At 39.7% G+C, this 21894-nt stretch overlaps 1 protein-coding gene and 1 pseudogene across 2 annotated transcripts; one reads left to right on the forward strand and one right to left on the reverse strand.

The window, feature by feature from the left end:
* Positions 1 to 767: 767 nt before the first annotated feature.
* LOC140625345 (tubulin alpha-1A chain-like) lies at positions 768 to 2383 on the forward strand (annotated as a pseudogene).
* Positions 2384 to 3413: 1030 nt separating this feature from the next.
* On the reverse strand, positions 3414 to 10101 carry OR10G6 (olfactory receptor family 10 subfamily G member 6). Of its 2 annotated transcripts, XM_072812639.1 has the most exons (2): positions 9191 to 10086; positions 3414 to 3432 (listed from the first exon to the last, which is right to left on the reverse strand). In XM_072812639.1, exons 1-2 carry the CDS (start codon positions 10084 to 10086, stop codon positions 3414 to 3416), a joined length of 915 nt encoding a protein of 304 aa, XP_072668740.1. The 2 variants fall into 2 exon arrangements, with proteins under 2 accessions (XP_072668740.1, XP_072668741.1); XM_072812640.1 differs by lacking the exon at positions 3414 to 3432 and having other exon boundaries at positions 9151 to 10101.
* Positions 10102 to 21894: the final 11793 nt, after the last annotated feature.

The following is a 21894-nucleotide window of genomic DNA, read 5'->3' on the forward strand; positions in this document are numbered from 1 at the left end:
AGATATTTGAAACTATGCTTAAATTCTATTTCTTGTCAATTTTTTACTCACTGATTTTAGAATATATTCATGTATATGATTATTTGTGGTTTGTCTAATGGTGATTAAAAAACCCACCTTTGATCTTTTACAATATTATTTGGGATTTCTGTAAAGAAAAACTGTTTCTTCTTCCCCACTTATTTATTTATTTAATTATTTATATTGGTAGGGACTCATGGATATATATTTGGTTATGAGATTAACTATAACCCAATACAGTAGTTACTTATTTTGGTATTCAAATTGTAGTTGCTTTGGTTATTTGGAGATTCTTTACTTTGCCGCCTGTGTCTTTTTGACATGCTCCATCTTTTTCATATACTTCCTTATTTTCTGGCACAACAGATGTTTCAGGATCCTTTTGCACAAAAAAGAAAGAGAGAGAGAGAAGAAAGAAAGGAAAAGAAAAAGAAAAAAGGAAGCACAAACATTGGCAAGAATGGTAGAAAAATTGGAATCCTCATGCATTGTTGGTGGGAATGTAAATTGGTGCAGCTACTATGGAAAATAGTTTGCAATTTCCTCAAAATTGAGAGGAAAACATAGAGAAAAAAATATAGAGAGTTACCATATGACACAATGATTCCATTTCTAGTTATATACCTGAGAGAACTGAAACATGGTCTCATGAAAACTTACATACAAATATTCTTGGCAGCACTTCTCATAATAGCTGAAACATAGACCCAATTCAAAAGTCCATTGACTGGGCAGGTTCTCTTACATCAACTGCCTAAGAGTCACGCTGTAAGAAGCAACAACCTCTCCTCTTCTCCGCCACCCACCCGGCAGCCGCCAAGCAGCAACCATGCGTGAGTGTATCTCGATCCACGTTGGCCAGGCAGGTGTCCGATCGGCAATGCCAGCTGGAGTTCTATTGCCTGGAACACGGCATTCAGCCCGATGGCCAGATGCCAAGTGACAAGACCACTGGGGGAGGAGATGACTCCTTCAACACCTTCTTCAGTGAGACCGGCGCTGGCAAGCATACGCCCAGAGCAGTGTTTGTAGACCTGAAGCCCACAGTCATTGATGAAGTTCGCACTTGCACCTACCCCCAGCTCTTCCACCCTGAGCAGCTCATCACAGGCAAGGAAGATGCTGCCAATAACTATGTCCGAGGGCACTACACCATTGGCAAGGAGATCATTGACCTTGTCTTGGACCGAATTTGGAAACTGGCTGACCAGTGCACGGGTCTTCAGGGCTTCTTGGTTTTTCCACAGCTTTGGAGGGGGAACCGGTTCTGGCTTCACCTCCCTGCTGATGGAACGTCTCTCTGTCGATTATGGCAAAAAGTCCAAGCTAGAGTTCTCCATCTACCCTGCCCCCAAGGTGTCCACAGCTGTAGTAGAGCCCTACAACTCCATCCTCACCACCCACACCACCCTGGAGCACTCTGATTGTGCCTTCATGGTAGACAACGAGGCCATCTATGACATCTGTCGTAGAAACCTCGATATTGAGCCCCCAACCTACACTAATTTAAACAGGTTGATAGGTCAAATTGTGTCTTCCATCACTGCTTCCCTCAGATTTGATGGAGCCCTGAATGTGGATCTGACGGAGTTCCAGACCAACTGGTGCCCTATCCCCGCATTCACTTCCCTCTGGCCACGTATGCCCCTGTCATCTCTGCTGAGAAAGCCTACCATGAACAGCTTTCTGTAGCAGAGATCACCAATGCATGCTTTGAGCCAGCCAACCAGATGGTGAAATGTGACCCTCGCCATGGTAAATACGTGGCTTGCTGTCTGTTGTACCGTGGCGACGTGGTTCCCAAAGATGTCAATGCTGCCATTGCTACCATTAAGATCAAGCGTACCACCCAGTTTGTGGACTGGAGCCCCACTGGCTTCAAAGTAGGCATTAATTACCAGCCTCCCACTGTGGTACCCGATGGAGACCTGGCCAAAGTACAGCGAGCTGTGTGCATGTTGAGCAACACCACAGCCATTGCTGAGGCCTGGGCTCGCCTGGACCACAAGTTTGATCTGATATATGCCAAGCGTGCCTTTGTTCACTGGTATGTGGGTGAGAGCATGGAGGAAGGAGAGTTTTCTGAGGCCTGTGAGGACATGGCTGCCCTGGAGAAGGATTATGAAGAGGTTGGTGTGGATTCTGTTGAAGGAGAGGGTGAAGAAGAAGAAGAGGAATACTAAAGTCAAAAATGTCATAAAGGTGCTGTTTTTACAGGGAAGCTTATTCTGTTTTGAACATTGAAAAGTTGTGCTCTGATCAGTTAATTTGTATGTAGCAGTGTATACTCTCATATACAATTACTGACCTATGCTTTAAAACACAACGCTTTGTTACAGACCCAAGCTGTCCATTTCTCTGATGGGTTTAAATAAACTATTCCCTGCCTTAAAAAAAAGTCCATTGACTGGATAAACAAAACATGAAATATGTACAGTATGTAATACTATTCAGTATAAAAAGGAATGAAGTACCGATATGCTTCATATGTGGATAGTAACTATTGTTAAAATAATGAGCCCAAAAAAGAGTATGACTGTGAATGTGAATGGACCTCAAAAGCATGCTAACTAAAAGGAAGTCAGACACAAAAGATCACATATTCTATTATGACATGTATGTGAAATGAACAAGGCAGAAAGTAGATTTAGTGGAAACTCAAGGCTGCAGGTGGGAACGGACTCATCGCAAATAGGAATAAAGTAATAGAAACGCTGTAAAATTAGAATGCACAACTCGTGTAGACTTAAAAAAATTGAATTATATGCCTAAAATGAGTAAATTTCACTCAATAATCTCTTTTTAAAAAAGAAGAACACGACATGAAATCTTCTGAATGAGATGGCATCCCATGTAACAAAGGGATTATAGCTGATGCTCCCCAAGGCACTCGGATGCAGTGAATGAGTGTGTGTTCTGGAAAGAAATAGACTTGTGTTCAAATCCATGCAAGCAGAGTAGCTTGTTGTGAAGTCCCTTGAAGTTTTTGAAACTTAGTTTCCTCAAATGTAAATTGATAAAAAAAATACTTAAGCCGTAAGGTTATACAAGGTTTCTAGGTGTGCTATAGCAACTGCTGAATAATTTGCTCACTAATGGGTCACTATTTATAATTCTGCATCTAATATTCTAAGACTTCATGCCCATCTTTGAATTAGCTCTACTATGTACCTTTCTATTTTCTCTAAAAACACTTCGGTTAATAATGTAAATACTCACACTTGATATATTTTCATTTCTACTAATTGGTCACACTTAGTATCTCACACTCCTCTCAATATTTCCATATGATGCTTTTGCACTGACCATTCTTGATTCTCCACTTAAACAGTGGAGATTGCACCATCTGAAGCACAATCGACACTTTTCAAGGCAGCCGAGGTCCGTCTCTGTCAACCTAGCATTTTCCTTCTGTGTGAATAGCCAATTCCTCTTGTTAGTGCTTTATGCTGCATCTGGATCTATGTGTATCTCCTGAGGGGCCTAGCAATATATGTCTTTTATATTTTAGATACTTGATAAAAATAGTTTAGCAACGCCTAACAGATGCTATGCTTACAGCAGTGATACAAGAAGAGATTCAGGGGATAAGGTGAGCTTTATAATGAGCCCACAGTCATTAGCATGAGAGCTTCTCAATCACAGTGACACTGGATGTGCTGCTCAAGAGGAAGGATTCACCTGCTTGTAGTTGTACCATTCATCCCCATGACCATCTTTTCACTTGGGGTAGCTGGTTACTTGCTCCTCTTTTTACCCACCTGTGTCCAAATTTTGCATTTTAACATTTGTTTTTTTAAAGAGGTCACCTCCAAGTGCCATTTCCTTCATGGGACATGTAAAAACATATAACTCTGCAGGTCCTTAAAAGTCAGAGAACTTTATTATTGGCTGCTTCCTGTCTGTATGAATCCCTCAGTAGAGAAATTGCTCATTGCATTCCACACACAGAGTATAGCCAGGTGGAGAAAGGACTAACGTCCTATCTGAGTAAATGCATTATCTCCAAGAGAGCCTGGAAAATCCAACTTCTACTGAAGGTGGGGCAAAACTTGATTTCTTCCAGACTTTTACTATCCTGCCTTTTTATTGTTATTGTTAGAGAGAGTGTATGTGTCCATGTGAGGAGAGCGGAGTGGGGGTGAAGGGGCAGAGGGAGAAAAAGAATCTCAAGCAGGCTCCAAGCCCAGGGCAGAGTTTGATCTCATGACCCCGAGATAATGACCTGAGCTGAAATCCAGGAGTTCGAAGCTTAACCAACTGAGCCACCTAGGCACCCCTCTCTTGCTTTTTAAAAGGTTTTTAGACTGCAGATGTGATGGGCTAAGGCCTTATTTCTCAGAGGCATGGAAAAGTTTATTAAACTTGTATAAACTATTGCTTGGAGTCTGCATTTTATTACGTTGGGAGAAACATAATGATCCCAATTTGTACACAATCAGAGTGAGCTCTTTGTAGCTCAAGCTGTACAGACTCTCCCAAAGCTTGGGATTGTGTATTCACTGAATGATCAGAGAGTCAATTCCCGTGGTTCATGGTATGCTCTTCTATGGATTTTGTCTCTTCAGGTTTTCAGAAATTGTCTTTCTGCACACCCCTTGTCAGTCTCTTCAATGATCAAGCCCAATACAAAGTTCTCTTTGAGTTTTTATTTTCATTTCAGTCTAACTAGCCTAATGTCTCTCCATCTGTATCTGCCTCTTAATTTTTACAACATTTACCGTTATTCTTTTATTTCATCCTCACTGGATGATGAGAATAGTCGCCTACAAGGTTTCCTCAATCGTCACCTCTCCCCTTGAATGAGTCACTCCACCCCGCATGTCACTGCCAGATCAAATCCCAGCCAGGGGTATCTCACTGCTCCCCCTTGAAATGTGAACCACTACACCCCCACATGCTTCCTTGCTGTGCTCCATAATGTTTTCACTTCACAATTCAAGACTATCTAAAATCTGACTATTGTCTCTTTATTCTTTTTTCCTCCACCCTTCCTCTATTCAGTAGACTTCTCTATTCAGGTAGATTTCCTCACGTCTCCTAATCACAATTTCCTCCTGTTCTCCTCACTCTGCTCTAGTCCACCTTGAAGAAATCGACTCTCATTTTCATCTGAGAATATCTCCAAAGCTCCTTAGACCTTCACATGTGCATGTGAATCCCCTGAGAATCTTCATATACAGAATCTAATTCAGCAGGTGTGGAGTAGGGCCCACACCTTAATCCTCCCCTGTGATGCCCATGCTGCCTTTCTTAATCCTCCCCTGTGATGCCCATGCTGCTAGTCCATGGGTTGGTTGCACTTTGAGAAGCAAGAATCTATACCACTATTGGAGCTTAAGATCGAGATTTTCTCCTCCAGAAGATTTTCCTACTCTGTCTAAGAGTGTCCTGGCTCCTCTGTGAACTCCAGGTGCAATGACAGTGTATTGTGTTGGGGATCCTATTCTAAAACTGGCTTAGTGGACTACTTCACCCTTCTCTGTGCATGCATCAGAGCCCTCTAGGAAGAAGTGCTGTGCTATGGATTTTTGTGCTTCCTGTGAGCATCTTTGAGAGAGTATAGCACAAGGAGCCTGAACTTTGGAGTTACATGGATTTGAGTTTACAATCTATCAACATCACTTACTGGCCAGATGGCTCAGTTTCTCACCTCACGCTCAGTATGTCAACTCCACTTCTCTAAAATACTTATACATAATGAGTATTCTGTTAACAGTAGCCATTAACTGTGGGACATGTGACATAGCACAACATCCTCACTTTTACTGGACCAACCCACCAATATCTCCATGACCCTTTCCATATGATAATATACTACTTCACAGAAAAGCCCATTACACTGTTGGACAGTTCATATATATTAGAATATTCTTTACATGCAGTTTAAATTAAGATACCTCATTTCCATCAGTTAGCTCTACCCTGACCCTTTGAATGCAATGAAATAGTCAAATTATGCAGTAAGTGAAAACAGAAACAAAGTTTTGATAAAATTGTCCATACTATATTTTGTTACTTCTGGCATATAAATGACGACTGAAAAAAAAATCAGGCCAGTGGCTGTCAGTCTTTGATACTTTATGATTCTTCTTTTCCTATCTCTCTCTCAAGAACATTTCCTACATACACCAACTTTAAAAATATTTCATGGTAACAGTGGTAATGGGACAATTAGAGATCTTTTGAATATCAAAACAGAAGGTAGCTTAGAGATTGTATGTTGCTTAACTTTATTTTAAAACTAAATGATGAAGAAAATGAGTTCTAGAAAGGTGAAGTGAAATGGGTAAATTGAAATGTTCTCTAGGAATTTAAAAGTAAGCACAATCAGATTTCTTGTGGAATATTAAATTAAAAAATTGCTACATAAGTGATTTTAACAGATATATACAAACACAACCTAGAGTGACTATTAGATCATTACAGCAAAACATATAAATCAAGACATTTCTAAATAATATAATATATACTACACCATAATACAGAAAATATAAATTATAAAATATGTATAAGTCCACCTAAATAACTATAAGCTGGATATAATCCAAACATGAATAGAAAAGATGGGAGAGTAGTCCTACTGGGTATTTCAAAATATTTTTAAAATGCAGCTATTCAAAAAGTTTGTGCTAAGAGACATATTAATGGAATCTGCATTTTGTGTGTGTGTACGCATACATATATATAAAGGATATTGTGAAATAAGATCAAATAATTGTAAGAATCTAGTATATTTAAAAGGTAGCATATTAAGGATATGTGTATGTGTGACAAATATTTAATAAGTGTCATGTGACAATTAGCTAGTCATTTGGGAATGAAAGCTAACACAATTTTCTAATTTGCATCTTTCTCTAATATAAAACCCTACGTGGATAAATTACTAAAACTTTAAAATATGAAGCCAGAGAGTTTCTTGAATTTTAAAATATGAGCCAAATTTAGAAGGAAGCCAAGGCATACTGAATATTCAAACTCTAAGCAGTGGTATGTTCTGAGTTTCCATTTTTAACGCTGGAGAAACATTCAGGCCGGTACTTTCCCTCCACTTTATTTATTCCCACTCCCAAGCCTAGATAACCTCAAAACAAACTTGAAAACAAAACACCCTCCCAAGAGGTGAAGTTCCATAGGAAACATTACTCCCCGTGGTTCCTTCTAGTGAAGAGTTCAAACTCTAGACTCAGACTTAGGTTCACCCATCAGCTCTGCTGCGGCTGTAACTGTGGTTGGAGGCTACAGTAAAATTTGTTGTGTTATGTTTTTAGATGTCTTTTTTTAAATTGAAGAAACATATATTTCTCTGTTAAAAGTCAAACAACAAATGGAATTTTTGATGTAAGCCTTCAGTTTTGTGGATGATGTGTCATCCGCCTTAACGGGAAGAGAAGTCCTTATGTTTGCTTTCATCCAACTTCTAGGTGGTCTGTTCTGGCCCAGAGGCTTATTCAATTCAGCCTCCTCTTGGACTGTGGGATGTTGAGGTGCCCATGACACCCGAGTTTGTTTGTGTGCCAAGTAGAATTTGTAACTGCTTTTCCTAGCCCCAGGGCTTCTCCTCCTAAAATAGGTAACTAGACTTTTCTAGAACAATTCTCTTAGGATTATCCTTAGGGGATTTTTGTTTTTCCCTTCACACAAAAACTTCTATCTATTCTTTTCTTCTAACTGAGTAGATTTTTCAAGACCTTCAAACCATAATGCCTGCTTTACAAAATCTAGACCCAATGCCCTTTCATTGTCCCCTTTTCCTGAACTACTACGTACTTATTGTACATCTCTGCCCCCTTTTCCTGAACTGTACCAGTTGTTCCTTATTCATTTTCTTGTCATAAATTTTATTTCTATGCTCAGATACAAATGCATTTCCTTCTCATAAGACTATAAACTCATTTGAAACAGACGACAATGTCACATTTTGTAAGTTACACTGAATACATTCCTGTTGAGTTGAACTGGCTTGCCTCCTCACGCATAGTTAGGTGTGCAAGCTTGCATCCCTGCTCTTACAGCAGACAGCAAGAAAAGCCACTGACCATAGAAATTTCATCTCTGAGAGTTTCTGCTCCATAGTTCTTACTCATTATCATAGTTTTTTTTTTTTTTTAACAATTGGAATTGGTTTTAGAGACTATAGTGATCCTTTCTGGGTTGCACTCTCTCACATACATCCGAAACAATGAAACCATGTCTTGCAGCCTGTAACCCATAACCTAGGAATGAAGGGCTTCCACTACATACTAGCAATATTGTCACAAGGAAAACCAACAGGACTGGCTTCAGATCATCATCTCGCAACCAGGTCTATGCCCCACGCCATCCTGCTCCTCATTCATGCTCAACAGTTGTGGGAAAATGCCGGAATGCGGTAGCACATACATTCTCACACCACCTCATATGATCTGTTTCACTGTTGTCCATGGAAACACCAGGGGATCTGGTCTATGTTTGTGGAGAGATAAGCTTATCCTTGACATACTTCCCTCAGTTTTACCAAAGTGGAGCCCTGTACAACCCACAAAGGCTAGAACTGGTGAGGTAGTGATGCAGTGCACACAAATGGCTCCCTCACAGTGTGGTGGAATTGCCTCCTCAAGTTCAAGTTCATCAACCATTTTTGTTAAAGTAAAAGGCTGAGAACAGGAAATATGAAAAAACCACTCCATCCCCTGGCTTCAGTTTCCCACAGCTACATGGGAATAATAATAATACCTACCTCATATAATTGATGTCAATGTCAATCTTCATGTTTTGCATGAAGGTTATTTATAACATGTAAAAAGCAACATGGCAATCAGCTCAAGGATTAGAAGCAATAATAACATGTAGATTGATGCCAGAGAGAAACAGACTTTTTATGTGTATGTTTACTTTTCTTGGATATTTTCTGCAAGCTTCCATCCTTGCTAAGCTGCTTTGCTTGATTCTCATTAGATTTCAAGGAAGAAATATGGAAAAAATTGTTTTGAAAGCAGGAAATAATCCAGAATATCTATCTCTGCCCCTAGGAGTCTTCTAGCGTCTGCATGGATCCTTCTTTCCTTTCTGTTTTAAATCTCCCCAGTTATTCGTGTCCCAGTTGGTGTCCTAAATTTTAGTGTCTTCTGCATGTCTGCAATACATGAGTCAGTGAGGCTGCACATCCTTGCGGCCTCCCAGCCTCCACAGTGCTGCTTTCATCTCTTTGTTGCGGAGTGTGTAGATGATGGGGTTAAGCAAGGGAGTGATGACAGTGTAGAAGACAGCAACCACTCCATCCAGAGGTTCCTGAGAGCCAGGACGGAGGTAAATGAAGGTGCAGGGCACATAGTAAACAATGACAACGGTCAGGTGGGCAGCACAGGTGGAGAAGGCATTGCGACGCCCATCAACTGACTGGATTCGCAGAATGGCAGCCACTATATAACCATAGGAAGTAAGGATAAGCATAAAGCAGGTGAGGGCCAGAAATCCAATATCTACAAAGGTGACCAGCTCATTGATGGTGGTGTCAGCACAGGCTAGACGCAGCATGGCAGGAATGTCACAGAAGAAGTAGTCTACTCGGTTTGGGCCACAGAAAGGCAGGCGGAATATGAAGCTGGTTTGGAAAAGTGAGTGGAGGGTGCCTCCCAGCCAGGTACCCAAAGCCAGGAAGTTACAGATGTTACGGGTCATAATAGTGGCATAATGTAAAGGCTTACAAATGGCCAGGAAACGATCATAAGCCATAAGTGTGTAAAGGAAGCATTCAGTACAGCCCAGGAAATGGAAAGAAAAAAGTTGGATTACACAGCCTCCAAAGGAGATAACCCTGCTATCCTGGAGAAAGCCAGCTAGCATCTTGGGGACAATGGCAGAAGAAATGGTCATGTCCAAGAAAGAGAGGTGACACAGGAACCAGTACATGGGGCGGTGGAGCCGGGTGTCCACCAAGACGGTGAGGATGATGAGCCCATTGCCAGAGACAGTGAGGGCATAGATGACAAGGAAAGCCAGGAAGAGTGGCACCCCCAGCTGTGGCGGGTGGTGCAGGCCCACCAAAATGAAATGGGACACAGAAGTATGGTTTCCACTGTGCATTTCCTTGCTGTTCACATCTGCCAGAAGAAGTAGCAGAAGGGAAAGCTCAAGGCCCTTTAAACTCTCTAGGCATAGAACATATATTCTGTGTCATCCTCAAACATGGACAGAAGTGTTTCAGAAAGAGAGATCATGCTCTAGCTCTCATCCTTAATCATTCCGCCACCCTCACACCCAACCACCCCTCATCCCCACCCACCTGCCCAACCCTTGATTTTGGGATTCTGCTTGATTCCAGGAAGAAATTGTTTTGTCCAAGATTAAAACCTATGGAACAGATTATGTGTCTGTAATTCAGGGCACTGAAAAAAAGACCATATACAGAGGTCTTCACGTCAGAAAGAAGCAGTCATATAAAACCTAAATCAATCCATGAAAAAATAGCCATTTCATTGTTTTCCTTCACTTTGATCGCTAATTGATATAGCAGAAAGATAAGTAACAACTTATTCATTTTTTTTAACAACATGAGAGTTGGTATTATATTTCCTAATGTAGGTGTGCCCAATAAAAATCAGCATAAACTTTTAAACATGCATTATTTGGGCTACACATTGAATGAAGTTGTAAGTAGAAATTACCATTTTCATGAAGTGCATCTCAAAATCACACATGCCATTTTAAATCTTTCAAGATAGTGAAGCAATACAAAATCACATTCACAAGACACCTATTGTCATCTTTTCTCTCTGCTTTTTGATAAATGCAGTCTGTCAGTCCATCCATCCATCCATCCATCCATCCATCCATCCATCCATTCACTAAGGAAGAATGTTTTATATCCGAAGAGCATGCCCTCAGAGGTCAGACCAGAATTAAAAATCCTAGCTCTTCCACTTATACTCATATATTGGTAAATTTGGAAATGCCACTTCCCCTTTCCTTGCTTAATTCTATAAGTGGGAACATTCATTGTGCTCATTTCATGGGATTGTTGTAAGGATTAAATAAAATCACATAATCTATAGCAGCTCTCCATCAACATTAGCTATTATCTTCCATCCACTATATGGCATGGTCCTCATTATTAGGCAAATTCAGTCATTGCATTTGTGCCTGAGGTCTGAAGTGGACCTGTAGCTTCCTGTGGGTTGTCCCATAGCAGATTTGAGTCCCCAGATTTGAAGCAGCATGACAAAGAACCTTTTATCCTAGGACTACTGGTGATTGGCACCAGCAACAGTGAAAGGTAGAAATCAGGGATATGACCAGAGCTCTTTCAGATGCTGAGGGCTTATGTGAGGGGATCCTTCCTAGTATCACCTTCTTTCTATGCAGTTTTGCTTTAATAATCTGTTTACCAAGTGGAGGCAAGCATTCAAAATGATGTGGCACCTTCCAGAATCATTCAGAAGGCTTCAGTGGGTGTGGAATGAAATTTGGTTTCCAGTTGGACTCTAAAAGGGTAGAAGACCCAACACTGTAACTATGGCTGCCATCTGGCTACTTCCTCTCTCCTATAATGTGAATCATTATGTATCCAGAATCTTAGCCCTCCTCATCTTCTTCAGTGTCACAGAGACTACTCTTACAGTGCAAACAGGTTTCTGCGGGCTGAGAAATTTTCTGTCATGAAAATTTCCTTGTTAAACCTAGAAGAGTCCAGAACAAACTGAGACAGGTGGTCACCCTCAGGAAGGGTCTAAATCACAGAGAAACTAAATAATCTCTTACTATAGAGGTAGAGAATCTATTCTGAAAGAATTTCAGAGGGAGTTCTTAGAGATTTCTTAGACACTTCTTTGCTTACCAGCCTTACTGGCACCAAAGCACCTAAGGGCAAGTGCAAAATTACTAGCATGGCCTAGAGAACAAGGAGCTTTGTGATATGGTGTTGATTTACTTCCCTAGCCTCCCTTTTCTGCTCCATCCCGCTAATTTATGCTATAGCCAAACATTCTTTCCTGTTTCCTTAAACATCAATCTCTTTAATCCAGAAGGCTTTGTTCTAGATGCCCCCACATTTTCTGGTAATCTTCCAAGTCTCATTCATGTGTGATCTACTAAGGAAATCCTTTCTTCCCTTTTCCCCAGATGGTCACTCTATCTATGTAGCCTCCACAATCCTTCACGTTTCTATGGGCTCACGAAGCATGCTGCAATTTACCCTTCTGAGTGCCTGGATTCCCCTATTAGACTGTGAGCTCCAAAGGGACTTTGTCTCATTTTCTTTTCATCCCATGTTTGTGGCATATCTTGCACTGGAAGATTCTTCTTCTTCTTCTTCCCTTTTTTTTTTTTTTTAACATTTATTTATTTATTTTATAGAGAATGGATAGAAGGGAGGGAGGGAGAGAGAAACCCAAGCAGACTCCACACAGAATGCAGAGCCCTACCTTGCTGGTCATGACCCTGAGATCATGACTTGAGCCAAAACCAAGAGTTGGACACTTAACTGACTAAAGTCCCTATGCACCCCTTGCACTGAGATTCTTAAATCCTATTGAATAAATTCATTCTCCTCTGTCTGGTTGTCCCTGTTGTCTAAATACTGAATCCAGGATAATATTGGGTAGGTCTTAATCCTGAGATCATAAGAATTACAGTGTCGAGTGTCCCTACTTCTTAGTTACATTATTTTGAACAAATCACTTAATATTTTTAATCTCAGTTTCTCTTTTGTTAAAAAGGAGAGAGAGAGAGAGAGAGAGAGAGAGAGAGAGAGAGAGAGAGAGGGGAGGTGACTCCTGCCTCCCAAAAAGAAATCACAATCTCTCCTGCATCCATATAAATTACAATTTTAAATTTAGTTTCTACATATAGATGATCAATTTTCCTGCTAGCCCCAATTCTCTTTTGTATTGTACTTTTTCTCTTGTCTCCCTGCTGCCCTGCCATCTCCATTTTCATTCATTTTTATAATATCTTGTTCTCTCTACACAGAAATTATAATTTCTCCCCTAGGAGAACCAAGAAATACCCTCCTTTACCCATTAGAAACTAAAACTGCTCCAGTTGCATGGTGTATACAGTTTAATCTGGGTCACACGATCTTATCAACATATGATATACTCATCTTTGTGTTGAGAAAAAGAAGCAGTCTCCACAATCAGTCCTGGGATAAAGGACACCAGTACCCATATACTAGCATTCTTTGGCCATTTCAAATCCTGAATGAGCTGAACTAGGCTTGAGGTAGGCCCCGAAACTCATGTAGCTCAGAAAATTCTGAGAGGTGGTGAGCAGAGCATAAAGTTACCTCCACCCCCACCCCCACCCCTGTGTATTTGTAAAGCATATGCTGTTAGGAGATCTTGGCTGTCCTGGCTGTTCCCAGCACCTCTCACATACTTCTAATAAATATGTGTGTCAGAAGAACTTCCATCGCTACACCCCTGCCTGCCTTCTGGAGTCTTCTCTGCTGAGGGCCTCTACCTGGCTGTGAGTCTGCCATGAGACCATGGCCTGCTGCTTGCTTCAGCTCCTTGCTCTTTGCTGTTTCTTGTGGAAGTCCCTTTCTGAGTTGGACAGGGTCCTTGGGCTCCTCTGACATGCCCGAGCTTGATTTTGTCACTGTATTCCTTCTGTACACTTCTCTGAGCATGTCCCTCCTCTTTGTGGCCTTTTTGAAAGTGTTGGCAGTGATGTCTCTGGGCTTTGAGCTCTGGAGTCTCACTTTCTGGCCAGTAGCTTCTTCCTTCCTGTGGTCCCCATGGGGTGGGGGCCGAGGCTGACATCACTTCTGCTTCATCCTTCAGGGGCAATTAACTTGCATGAAAACAAGTTGCAGTGGGCTTTATTAGCAGCAATATGTGAGCTAGGGCAAATCCAGGAAGTTTATTTAGTAGAGTTCCTGAAGCATAGGATCCTGCTAAGACCATTCATTTGATCAGGAGTCAGGGAGGATCACTCCTCTATCTAAATTGGAGCTAATGTTGCCTTATCTGTTTATCCCATAAAAGTGGGGGAGGGAATATGAAAGAACTTTATTTTATTATTTTTTTTTTTAAAGAAATCTTTTTTTTTTTTTTTAAAGATTTTATTTATTTATGAAAGACTGAGAGACAGAGAGAGCCAGAAACAAAGGCAGAGGGAGAAGCAGGCTCCATGCACCGGGAGCCCGATGTGGGATTCGATCCTGGGTCTCCAGGATCGCGCCCTGGGCCAAAGGCAGGCGCCAAACCGCTGCGCCACCCAGGGATCCCTGAAAGAACTTTAAAGCGGAAGATGCTACATGAGTGCCATACACTAATCACCTAAAAGTGCCCTTTGAATTCCACTCAAATTCAAAGGGTAAATTCTTAAGACAGACAATACTGTTTCAAGCAGAAATGTCTTGATCATCCAATATGCAAATAAGAGACCAAGGTAGATGGAGTATGAAATTTTGGTAATCCCTTAAAAGTGAAACACACTTAGAGCTGGAAGGCCCTTTGGAGAAATGATCTAGAGCACACCCCTATTTTACACTTGAAAAAAAAAAACAGTTCTAAATAGGGGATCCCTGGGTGGCTCAAAGGTTTAGTGCCTACCTTTGACCCAGAGCATAATCCTGGAGTCCCGGGATCAAGTCCCATGTCGGGCTCCCGGCATGGAGCCTGCTTCTCCCTCTGCCTGTGTCTCTGCCTCTCTCTCTCTCTCTCTCTCTCTCTCTCTCTCTCTCTATGTCTATCATAAATAAATAAATAAATAAATAAATAAATAAATAAATAAATCTATCTTAAAAAAAGAGAAAAAATAAAATAAAGAGAATAGGTTCATAAGTGAAAGATTGTACTGTGTATGTAGTAGATACAATCTCCTCTAAGTCTATGTAGATATATAATAAGGACTATATCTGTGAGAAGAGAGGAACGTGTAGTTCTGGAATAGTACTGGTCAAACTATAGATCAATAAAAATTAGTTGAAAAAGTTTTTGTTTCTTAGCATGTTTTAATTATTTACTTTGAACCACTGTTGGTGCGTAATTTTAATGTAACATGCTGTGAGACACAACTTTGCAATTGCTTTATTTTTTGACTGAGCCATTCTCCACTTAAGAAAATCAGCATCAGTTGATTAGTACATTCCCTTAGTATAAGGACACGATTCCCTAGTTTTCTATACTTCCTCATGATATAGATTTTAAGTGAGATTTAGGGTTCTGCTGAGAGAATTCTACATGTAGAAAGAAAGATGGAAGGAACTTAGACTCCAGACACCTCATTCCTCTGTCATAGAGGGATTTTAAACTTTGTGGTATCCCTGATGGGAATAAATATTTACCTAGAATAATACCAGGCAAAAGAATACTTGATTACTAACTGGGGCTTTGGTTCTAATTCGGATGTGGATTCTTGGCCTTGGAATGTCAGGAAAGACCTTTTATCCATGTTTAGGGAGCCTACGTGGCTGTTTTTCTATTCTAGAGCTCCCTTTGCCTCCCATTTGAGTTTCTTTATGGATGGGGCCATGGAAGGTCTCTGGGAGGGAGGTAGGAATTTCTCACGTAAGTGACAACTTACAGGGAGGGTCTGAGAATCTCCAATCTGCATCAGTTCAAATAAAGAACATACTGAAGCCCAGTAGCCTTCTATTATAAATAATACTTTATTTTGTCATGGAGCAGGGATGAAATAGTGGAAAACAAAAACAAAACCCCACATATGTTGATGGTGGATTTTTAGCTAGAATATCAGATGAACTTCCTTGCTTGCTAGTGCTGTCATGTAAAATTAGGGAATGACTAGAAAGAACAGAGCTCTAAGAGATGAACTGGGAACTGGTGGTAGGATTTGGAGGAGGTCATGCCTGAATCTCCAATCCCACAGCGAACCTCCCTACTGAGAAGAATCAAGCCCTCCTGCTCCATCTGATGAGGCTGTTCTTGCCTTGCTTGGAAATCCACGAGGCCTCTCTTTTAGGAGGAGGGAAGTTTTGCTCAGTCACACACCTCAAGTGCCCTTTCTCCCTCCCCAGTCCACCACCATCAGCATTAGTTTTAGTCAGGTGAACATGAATTCCAAAAGAATTTGACTGAGGAGAAAAGACTGCCCTGCAATATCTGGGTAAATGACCATGATGAGCCTTCCAGAAGTTCTGCAGCCATCGTGCCAGTTTCATCAGACGACAGTAGCCTTACTCTTTCTTCTTACTGATTGGTTGGCTGACAGTTGGACTCAACAGTGGCTTATGCTAAATAATAATACAGGGAAAGGAATCTAATGACTTGAGAAACTGGCAATATGGAAGTAGATTTATCATACCTTCAACTTGCCAACTCATGTGTAAACAATATCCCCTGAAAGGGCCAAGAAGATATTCCCTTTAACAAGACTCTAAGAATGACATTGATACAGGATATGATCAGGAGCCAGATACTGGCTGGAATTATTGTGATTGAAATGAGCTTTTAATTTTTACAGTATTTTTAAGGATCATAAGCAGTGGGTCTTAACTCACAGATGAGAGGTGGGGGTGGTGGGGTGGTGGTATTTAGCCAGCCCAAGAAGTCTATTCTTATTAACATAACAAAACCCACATAAAGAGAGGCCAAAATTGAGCCACCACAGGTATAAATGCTCTTACCCAATTCCTGGTTGAGCCAGTTCACTGATTTAATGCCACTTTGGAGAAGGAAAGACACAAATTTCCCTGCAGTTACAACATAAGTATATACTGTGCATATTCTTGCTATCTTTCTCCAAATGGACCTGTATTCCGTACAGGAACTACGCAGGAAAAAATAATCAGACCAACACATTTATTGAACTTTGCCTTGTTAGGTGATAAACAGTTCTCTGAACCAACAAAATTTCAAGCTTAACGAAGTATTGAGTAATATCACAGCTCCAGATCTAGATGTGGTCTTGTTAGGATATATCAGCACAGCCATCAGCACATCAGTGTCTCCAACTGATAAATACATCTGATTTGTAACTGTTTCCAAATATGTTCCACATTTTTGTATGTTGAAAGTTTTAATGTACACCTATGTATTCGGAAACTTTTACAAACTAGATTCATATGATGCATACAAAATACACATGAATAAATACTTATAAAACAATATGTGTAACCATGATCGAATTTAAGAATAAAATGTTACAAGAACCACTGCATCGTCTTTGTGCTTTTCTTCCATGGCATCCTCCACTCCTCCTACGACAGATAAGAGAGAGAATATCCTGAAATTTGTTATTTCTTTCCTTGATTTTCTTTTGTCAGTTTACCAAATATGTGTTCATTTCTATTTTGAACTTTATATGAAGGGCATCATACTGCAGTATTCTTACCTAAAAGGTGTGTTTTGAGACTCACTGATCTTCATGGCTGTGGTTAATTCACTTTTTTTTTTTTAAAACCTCTGTGGTATCATTTTTGTGAAAAAAGCATATTTTTCATCTCTCTCTCTCTTTTCACAATGTTCTCTTTCCAAACAACATTTGAGCTATGAACATTTTTTGCTGCCCGCAAGCAGAGCTGCTAAGGATATATTTATATATGGTAGGAAAACAGATGTACAAAATCTATTAGGTCCCTGGAGAAGATTCTGCTGGACCACACAGTATGCAGATCTGTAACTGTATTGGAGATCTCGTGTTCACACTGATATTCACATTAACTAGGAGCTTAAGGGCTCTTACAGTCTACGGTCTTGCTAGTACTTCGTATATCAGAGATGGCATTTTTCTTAATCTGAACTTGAAAACATAAATTTATATACTATTGTAGTTTAAATATGCATTTCTGTGATTACTAAGGATTTTGAGCATGTTTTCTTTGGTTTTTCAACGTTTCTTGTTTTCCATTTCTCTGAAAAGTCTGTGTATGACTTTTGCCTATTATGTTTGTTTTCTTTACTTCCTGATTTAATATTTTTTCTATATTAAAACTACTAATACTTTTTGCTTTCCATTTATTTTATGTATATTAAATACCTTTTCTCAATGTATAACTTAACCTTTTCTCTACCTTTAGAATGTCTTTTGATAATTCAACTATATCAAATTTGAGAATTTCTACTTAATTCATTTTGTGCCTTTTATTTTTATTTTATTTTATTTTTTTAAAGATTTTATTTATTCATGAGAGAGACAGAGAGAGAGAGAGAGACAGACACAGGCAGAGGGAGAAGCAGGCTCCACGGAGGGAGCCTGACGTGGGACTAGATCCCGGGTCTCCAGGATCAGGCCCTGGGCTGAAGGTGGCACTAAACTGCTGAGCCACCCGGGCTGCCCGATTTTGTGCCTTTTAAAGAGAAAGCCTTCTTTACACCTTTCATTTTTTTATTGAAAGGTAATTTTTATTTCATATGTGACAGGTATAGTTTGAGATCATGCTTTTTGTATAATGATTTAACTATAGTGACTTGTATGCTCACCAACAGTCAGGATATTATGTCAGTTAACTATACTGGTGACATCACACTAATAGGAGCTGGTGTGCAGGAAATTTCGAGAAGATAACTCAGATGCCCTGCAAATTCATATGTGTACTGCATTGTGGGAATAAAACCTACAGAAACAAACTACCATTTCAGTGACAGTTCTGTTAGGATACGTTAGACTAGTCAACAAAATCCAGTCCAATTTGATAATGTTCAGCAATGTCATCTTGTACTATGCTCTAGTTTCTTCTATTTCATTTTACTCCTGAAATACCAAATAAGTAGTTCCAAGGATCTATGTGATGTACTGACATCGGATGAAGGACACGACTTCCCTTGCTATTCCTATTTCCACATGGAGGGGCTCTCCAAGGTTTCATTTTCTTGGCCCACTATGTGACGAAAAATATTTGCCCTGTCATATGACATAAAATGTAGAATTGCTGGCATTTATCCCCCGGCTGAAAAAGTATTTGGGCAAACATGTAAGGCAGTAATTTGTCTACTTTGCTTTCTTCCTGATGCAGGCAGTGAAGTTAGGTGATTCTATGGGAAGCCCCTGCATATAACTACATCCAGACATAAAAATTAATCATAAATGACTGCAGCATATATTGCAAGATCAAAATTTGGCAAGATCAAAACATAGTTGTGCCTTGCAGAAAAAATGGTGTGATTCACCCCATCGGTAACATTGATATTCTGAGTTTCCTGATAAGAGGATGTGTTGAAGAAGACAGAAGTCTTTAATGCTAGCTATTTCCTCATAACCAGTTGCAAAGTAAGTCTTGTATTTTCTAAATATATATCTGCATTACTTTGGCATGTATGTACTGCCATTTTTTTACTTTCCTCCCTTTATTTATTGGATTTTCTTATGGAAATTGTGTTCATGGAATTTTACTAGTTTGTCCATAAGGCACATGGTGTTGAGTTAGAATTGTCTCAGACTAGAGATGGAACTGACTTTACTCAGAGATTCCAGGTTTGGATCTGGATGGAATAAATGGGGATGTATCAGAATGGCTCTTTGTGTGAAGGAAGTGACATGAAGAATACAGCTGCTCTGTAGCAGGTGCTGACATTGTGTGCATGTAAATAGGCAGGAGAGGATGTATACAGATGGTGTGCAGTCAGTGCCGTGGTCAGGCATGGATCTTTATTGGCACGCTTATTTGTTCATATACTTTGCTTATGTATCATTTAAACCCTCTTGCAGTAAGTGGGCCTGCATTTTGCTACAGAAACAGCAATACCAGATACTTTCCCATTCCCTCTAGTAAATATGGAACATGGTCATGGGATCTGGACTGACCAATAAGATATATCAACCTAGATTTTGAGTCAGAAGTAAGGGCAATTAAAGGCACATGCAAGAGAGGATGATTTGGGTGATGACCATGACAGGATTAGCAGCATAGAGATTTGAAAGGTAGGGTGATAGCATCCTGCAGTGTGTTAGGGGGTTCATGCCCCTTAACACATGGTGGTGTTAGTAGCCCCTGTGGTGGTGATGGTAAGCCCCAGTGGATTTCACCACACATTGATGGTCAGTGGACCTTCACCACTTATTTATTAAGCATGATCTTTGAATAATTCTACTTTTTCCTATTTCCTGTTCTTTTCCAAGTTTGATTCTTTTGTTTTTTGTAGGTGTTCTTTACTAGAGTTCATGTTGGTGTGTGTGCGGGGAAATGTGTTTCCTTTTTTTGTGTGTGTGTGGGGGGAATGTGTTTCAATTGAAATATAAAGTTTTGTTTAGCTTGCTTTTTTACTTAAAATATATAATGTTGCTGTTCCTGTACAGGTCAGAAGATCAAGATCCAATTCTTTTATTTCTGGTTTTTTAGGCATACAATAACAAATAAAATTTTAAAGTAATTAGATTACATCATATGTTATATTATTATTCTCATTTTTAAAATATATTTTGTCTGTTTTTCTCACCACCACTTTTCCACTCCAGATTAATAACCTCATCTATATCCTTCTACTCCTTTCTTATATTCCTGTAATATAGAGTTTGTGATTATTTGCTTTATAAAAATGGCACAATGCTGACCATACTTCTGTCTCCCCATTGACAATATCCCATGAAAGTCTCTCAGAGGTAACTGGTGTGGTTATAATTCAATCTTTTAGTAGCTGCTTAAGATTTCATGATGTTCCAACTGCATAATTTATTTTCTCTAGGGTTATTCACTTGGTTTTCAATTGTGTTGCCACTAAAAACCACGTGTCAACACATATTTGAATAAAGACCCTTTACCCTGGTGCTTTTTATAAATGTGAATATGTTCCTGGAATGGAATTACTGGAAATAAAGTGTACATAATTTAAACCCAATAACTACTGTTATATTGCTTTTCTAAAGAAGGTGCTGTAACTATACAGATTTGTACCAACACTCTGTGGGATGATGAAGCTTTTTCCTTCATCCAAGCCAGCAATAGATGTTGATATTAGTAACTTGAATTAGTTATCTTAATATGTAAAAGTTCAAAATGCTAATAAGCAAAAGACTATTACCTTAAATCAAGAAATCAATACAATTCATGAAAAGCTTATTTACAAATGAAGATCCACTTCTATATGTCAAGTGTTTACACACAGAGCATAAAAATTATGACAGCAATGCAATCTACTACATATACAACTGGGAAATAGTTAAGTATCCTTAGGTACTTCTTTCAGAAAAGCTGCTCTAAGACTCTGAACAACCTAAAAAATTTAAGACTTATGTTTTAAACACACCTTAAAAAGATAGTAGGCAAGAGAGTGGCATGAGATAGAGAGTGGGACCAGTTGAGACCATTTATGGATTCTGGACAATTTTGAGTTAAGAGTCCTGGTTATGTGTTTATATACATTACTGTTGAGGGAAAATGGTGACTGGGTCCTCTTTCCTTCCTCCTAGGTATAGTATATGGTATACACTAGGTATAGTATACTATATAGTATATAGTATAATGCTCGAAGCGAGCACTCCTTCCTCCAAGGTATAAATACTATTTTCAGAAAGATGTGACTTCTTCTCAAGAGGGTTCAAAAAGCAAATACAGTGGGAAATATATGCATTATTAAAAACCTTTGATCAGTCTCTTCTTCCTGTTTTTCTGCTTATCAAGGGAATCTGAATACCCAAGAGGAATCCCATCCCCTGAGACACTAAATCAAGTTAAGTTCCTATTCATCTAGCTACGTTAGTTTCCATTCCCTGCAGTTCAACGAGTTGGGTCTTAAATCACCAAAGAATCATAGTAAATGCAAAGTACAGTCTCAATAATGATAGTGAAAAACTGGAAGAAAGAAAACACAGATGAGTTTTATACCAAAATGAAGCACATACTGTAAGGTGAGTTCGTAAAATGGTAGATTTCTCTTAGTGTCCTTGCTCTCCCTCTTGAACTTCCACTGAGAGATAGGATGCTTGGGCACTGTCAGACCTCCTTTCACCTTGGATACCAAGTCTCACTTTGCCACTGTCTCTGTCTATTCT

This window comes from Canis lupus, chromosome 3 (genome assembly GCF_048164855.1).
Source record: "Canis lupus baileyi chromosome 3, mCanLup2.hap1, whole genome shotgun sequence".
NCBI lineage: Eukaryota > Metazoa > Chordata > Mammalia > Carnivora > Canidae > Canis > Canis lupus.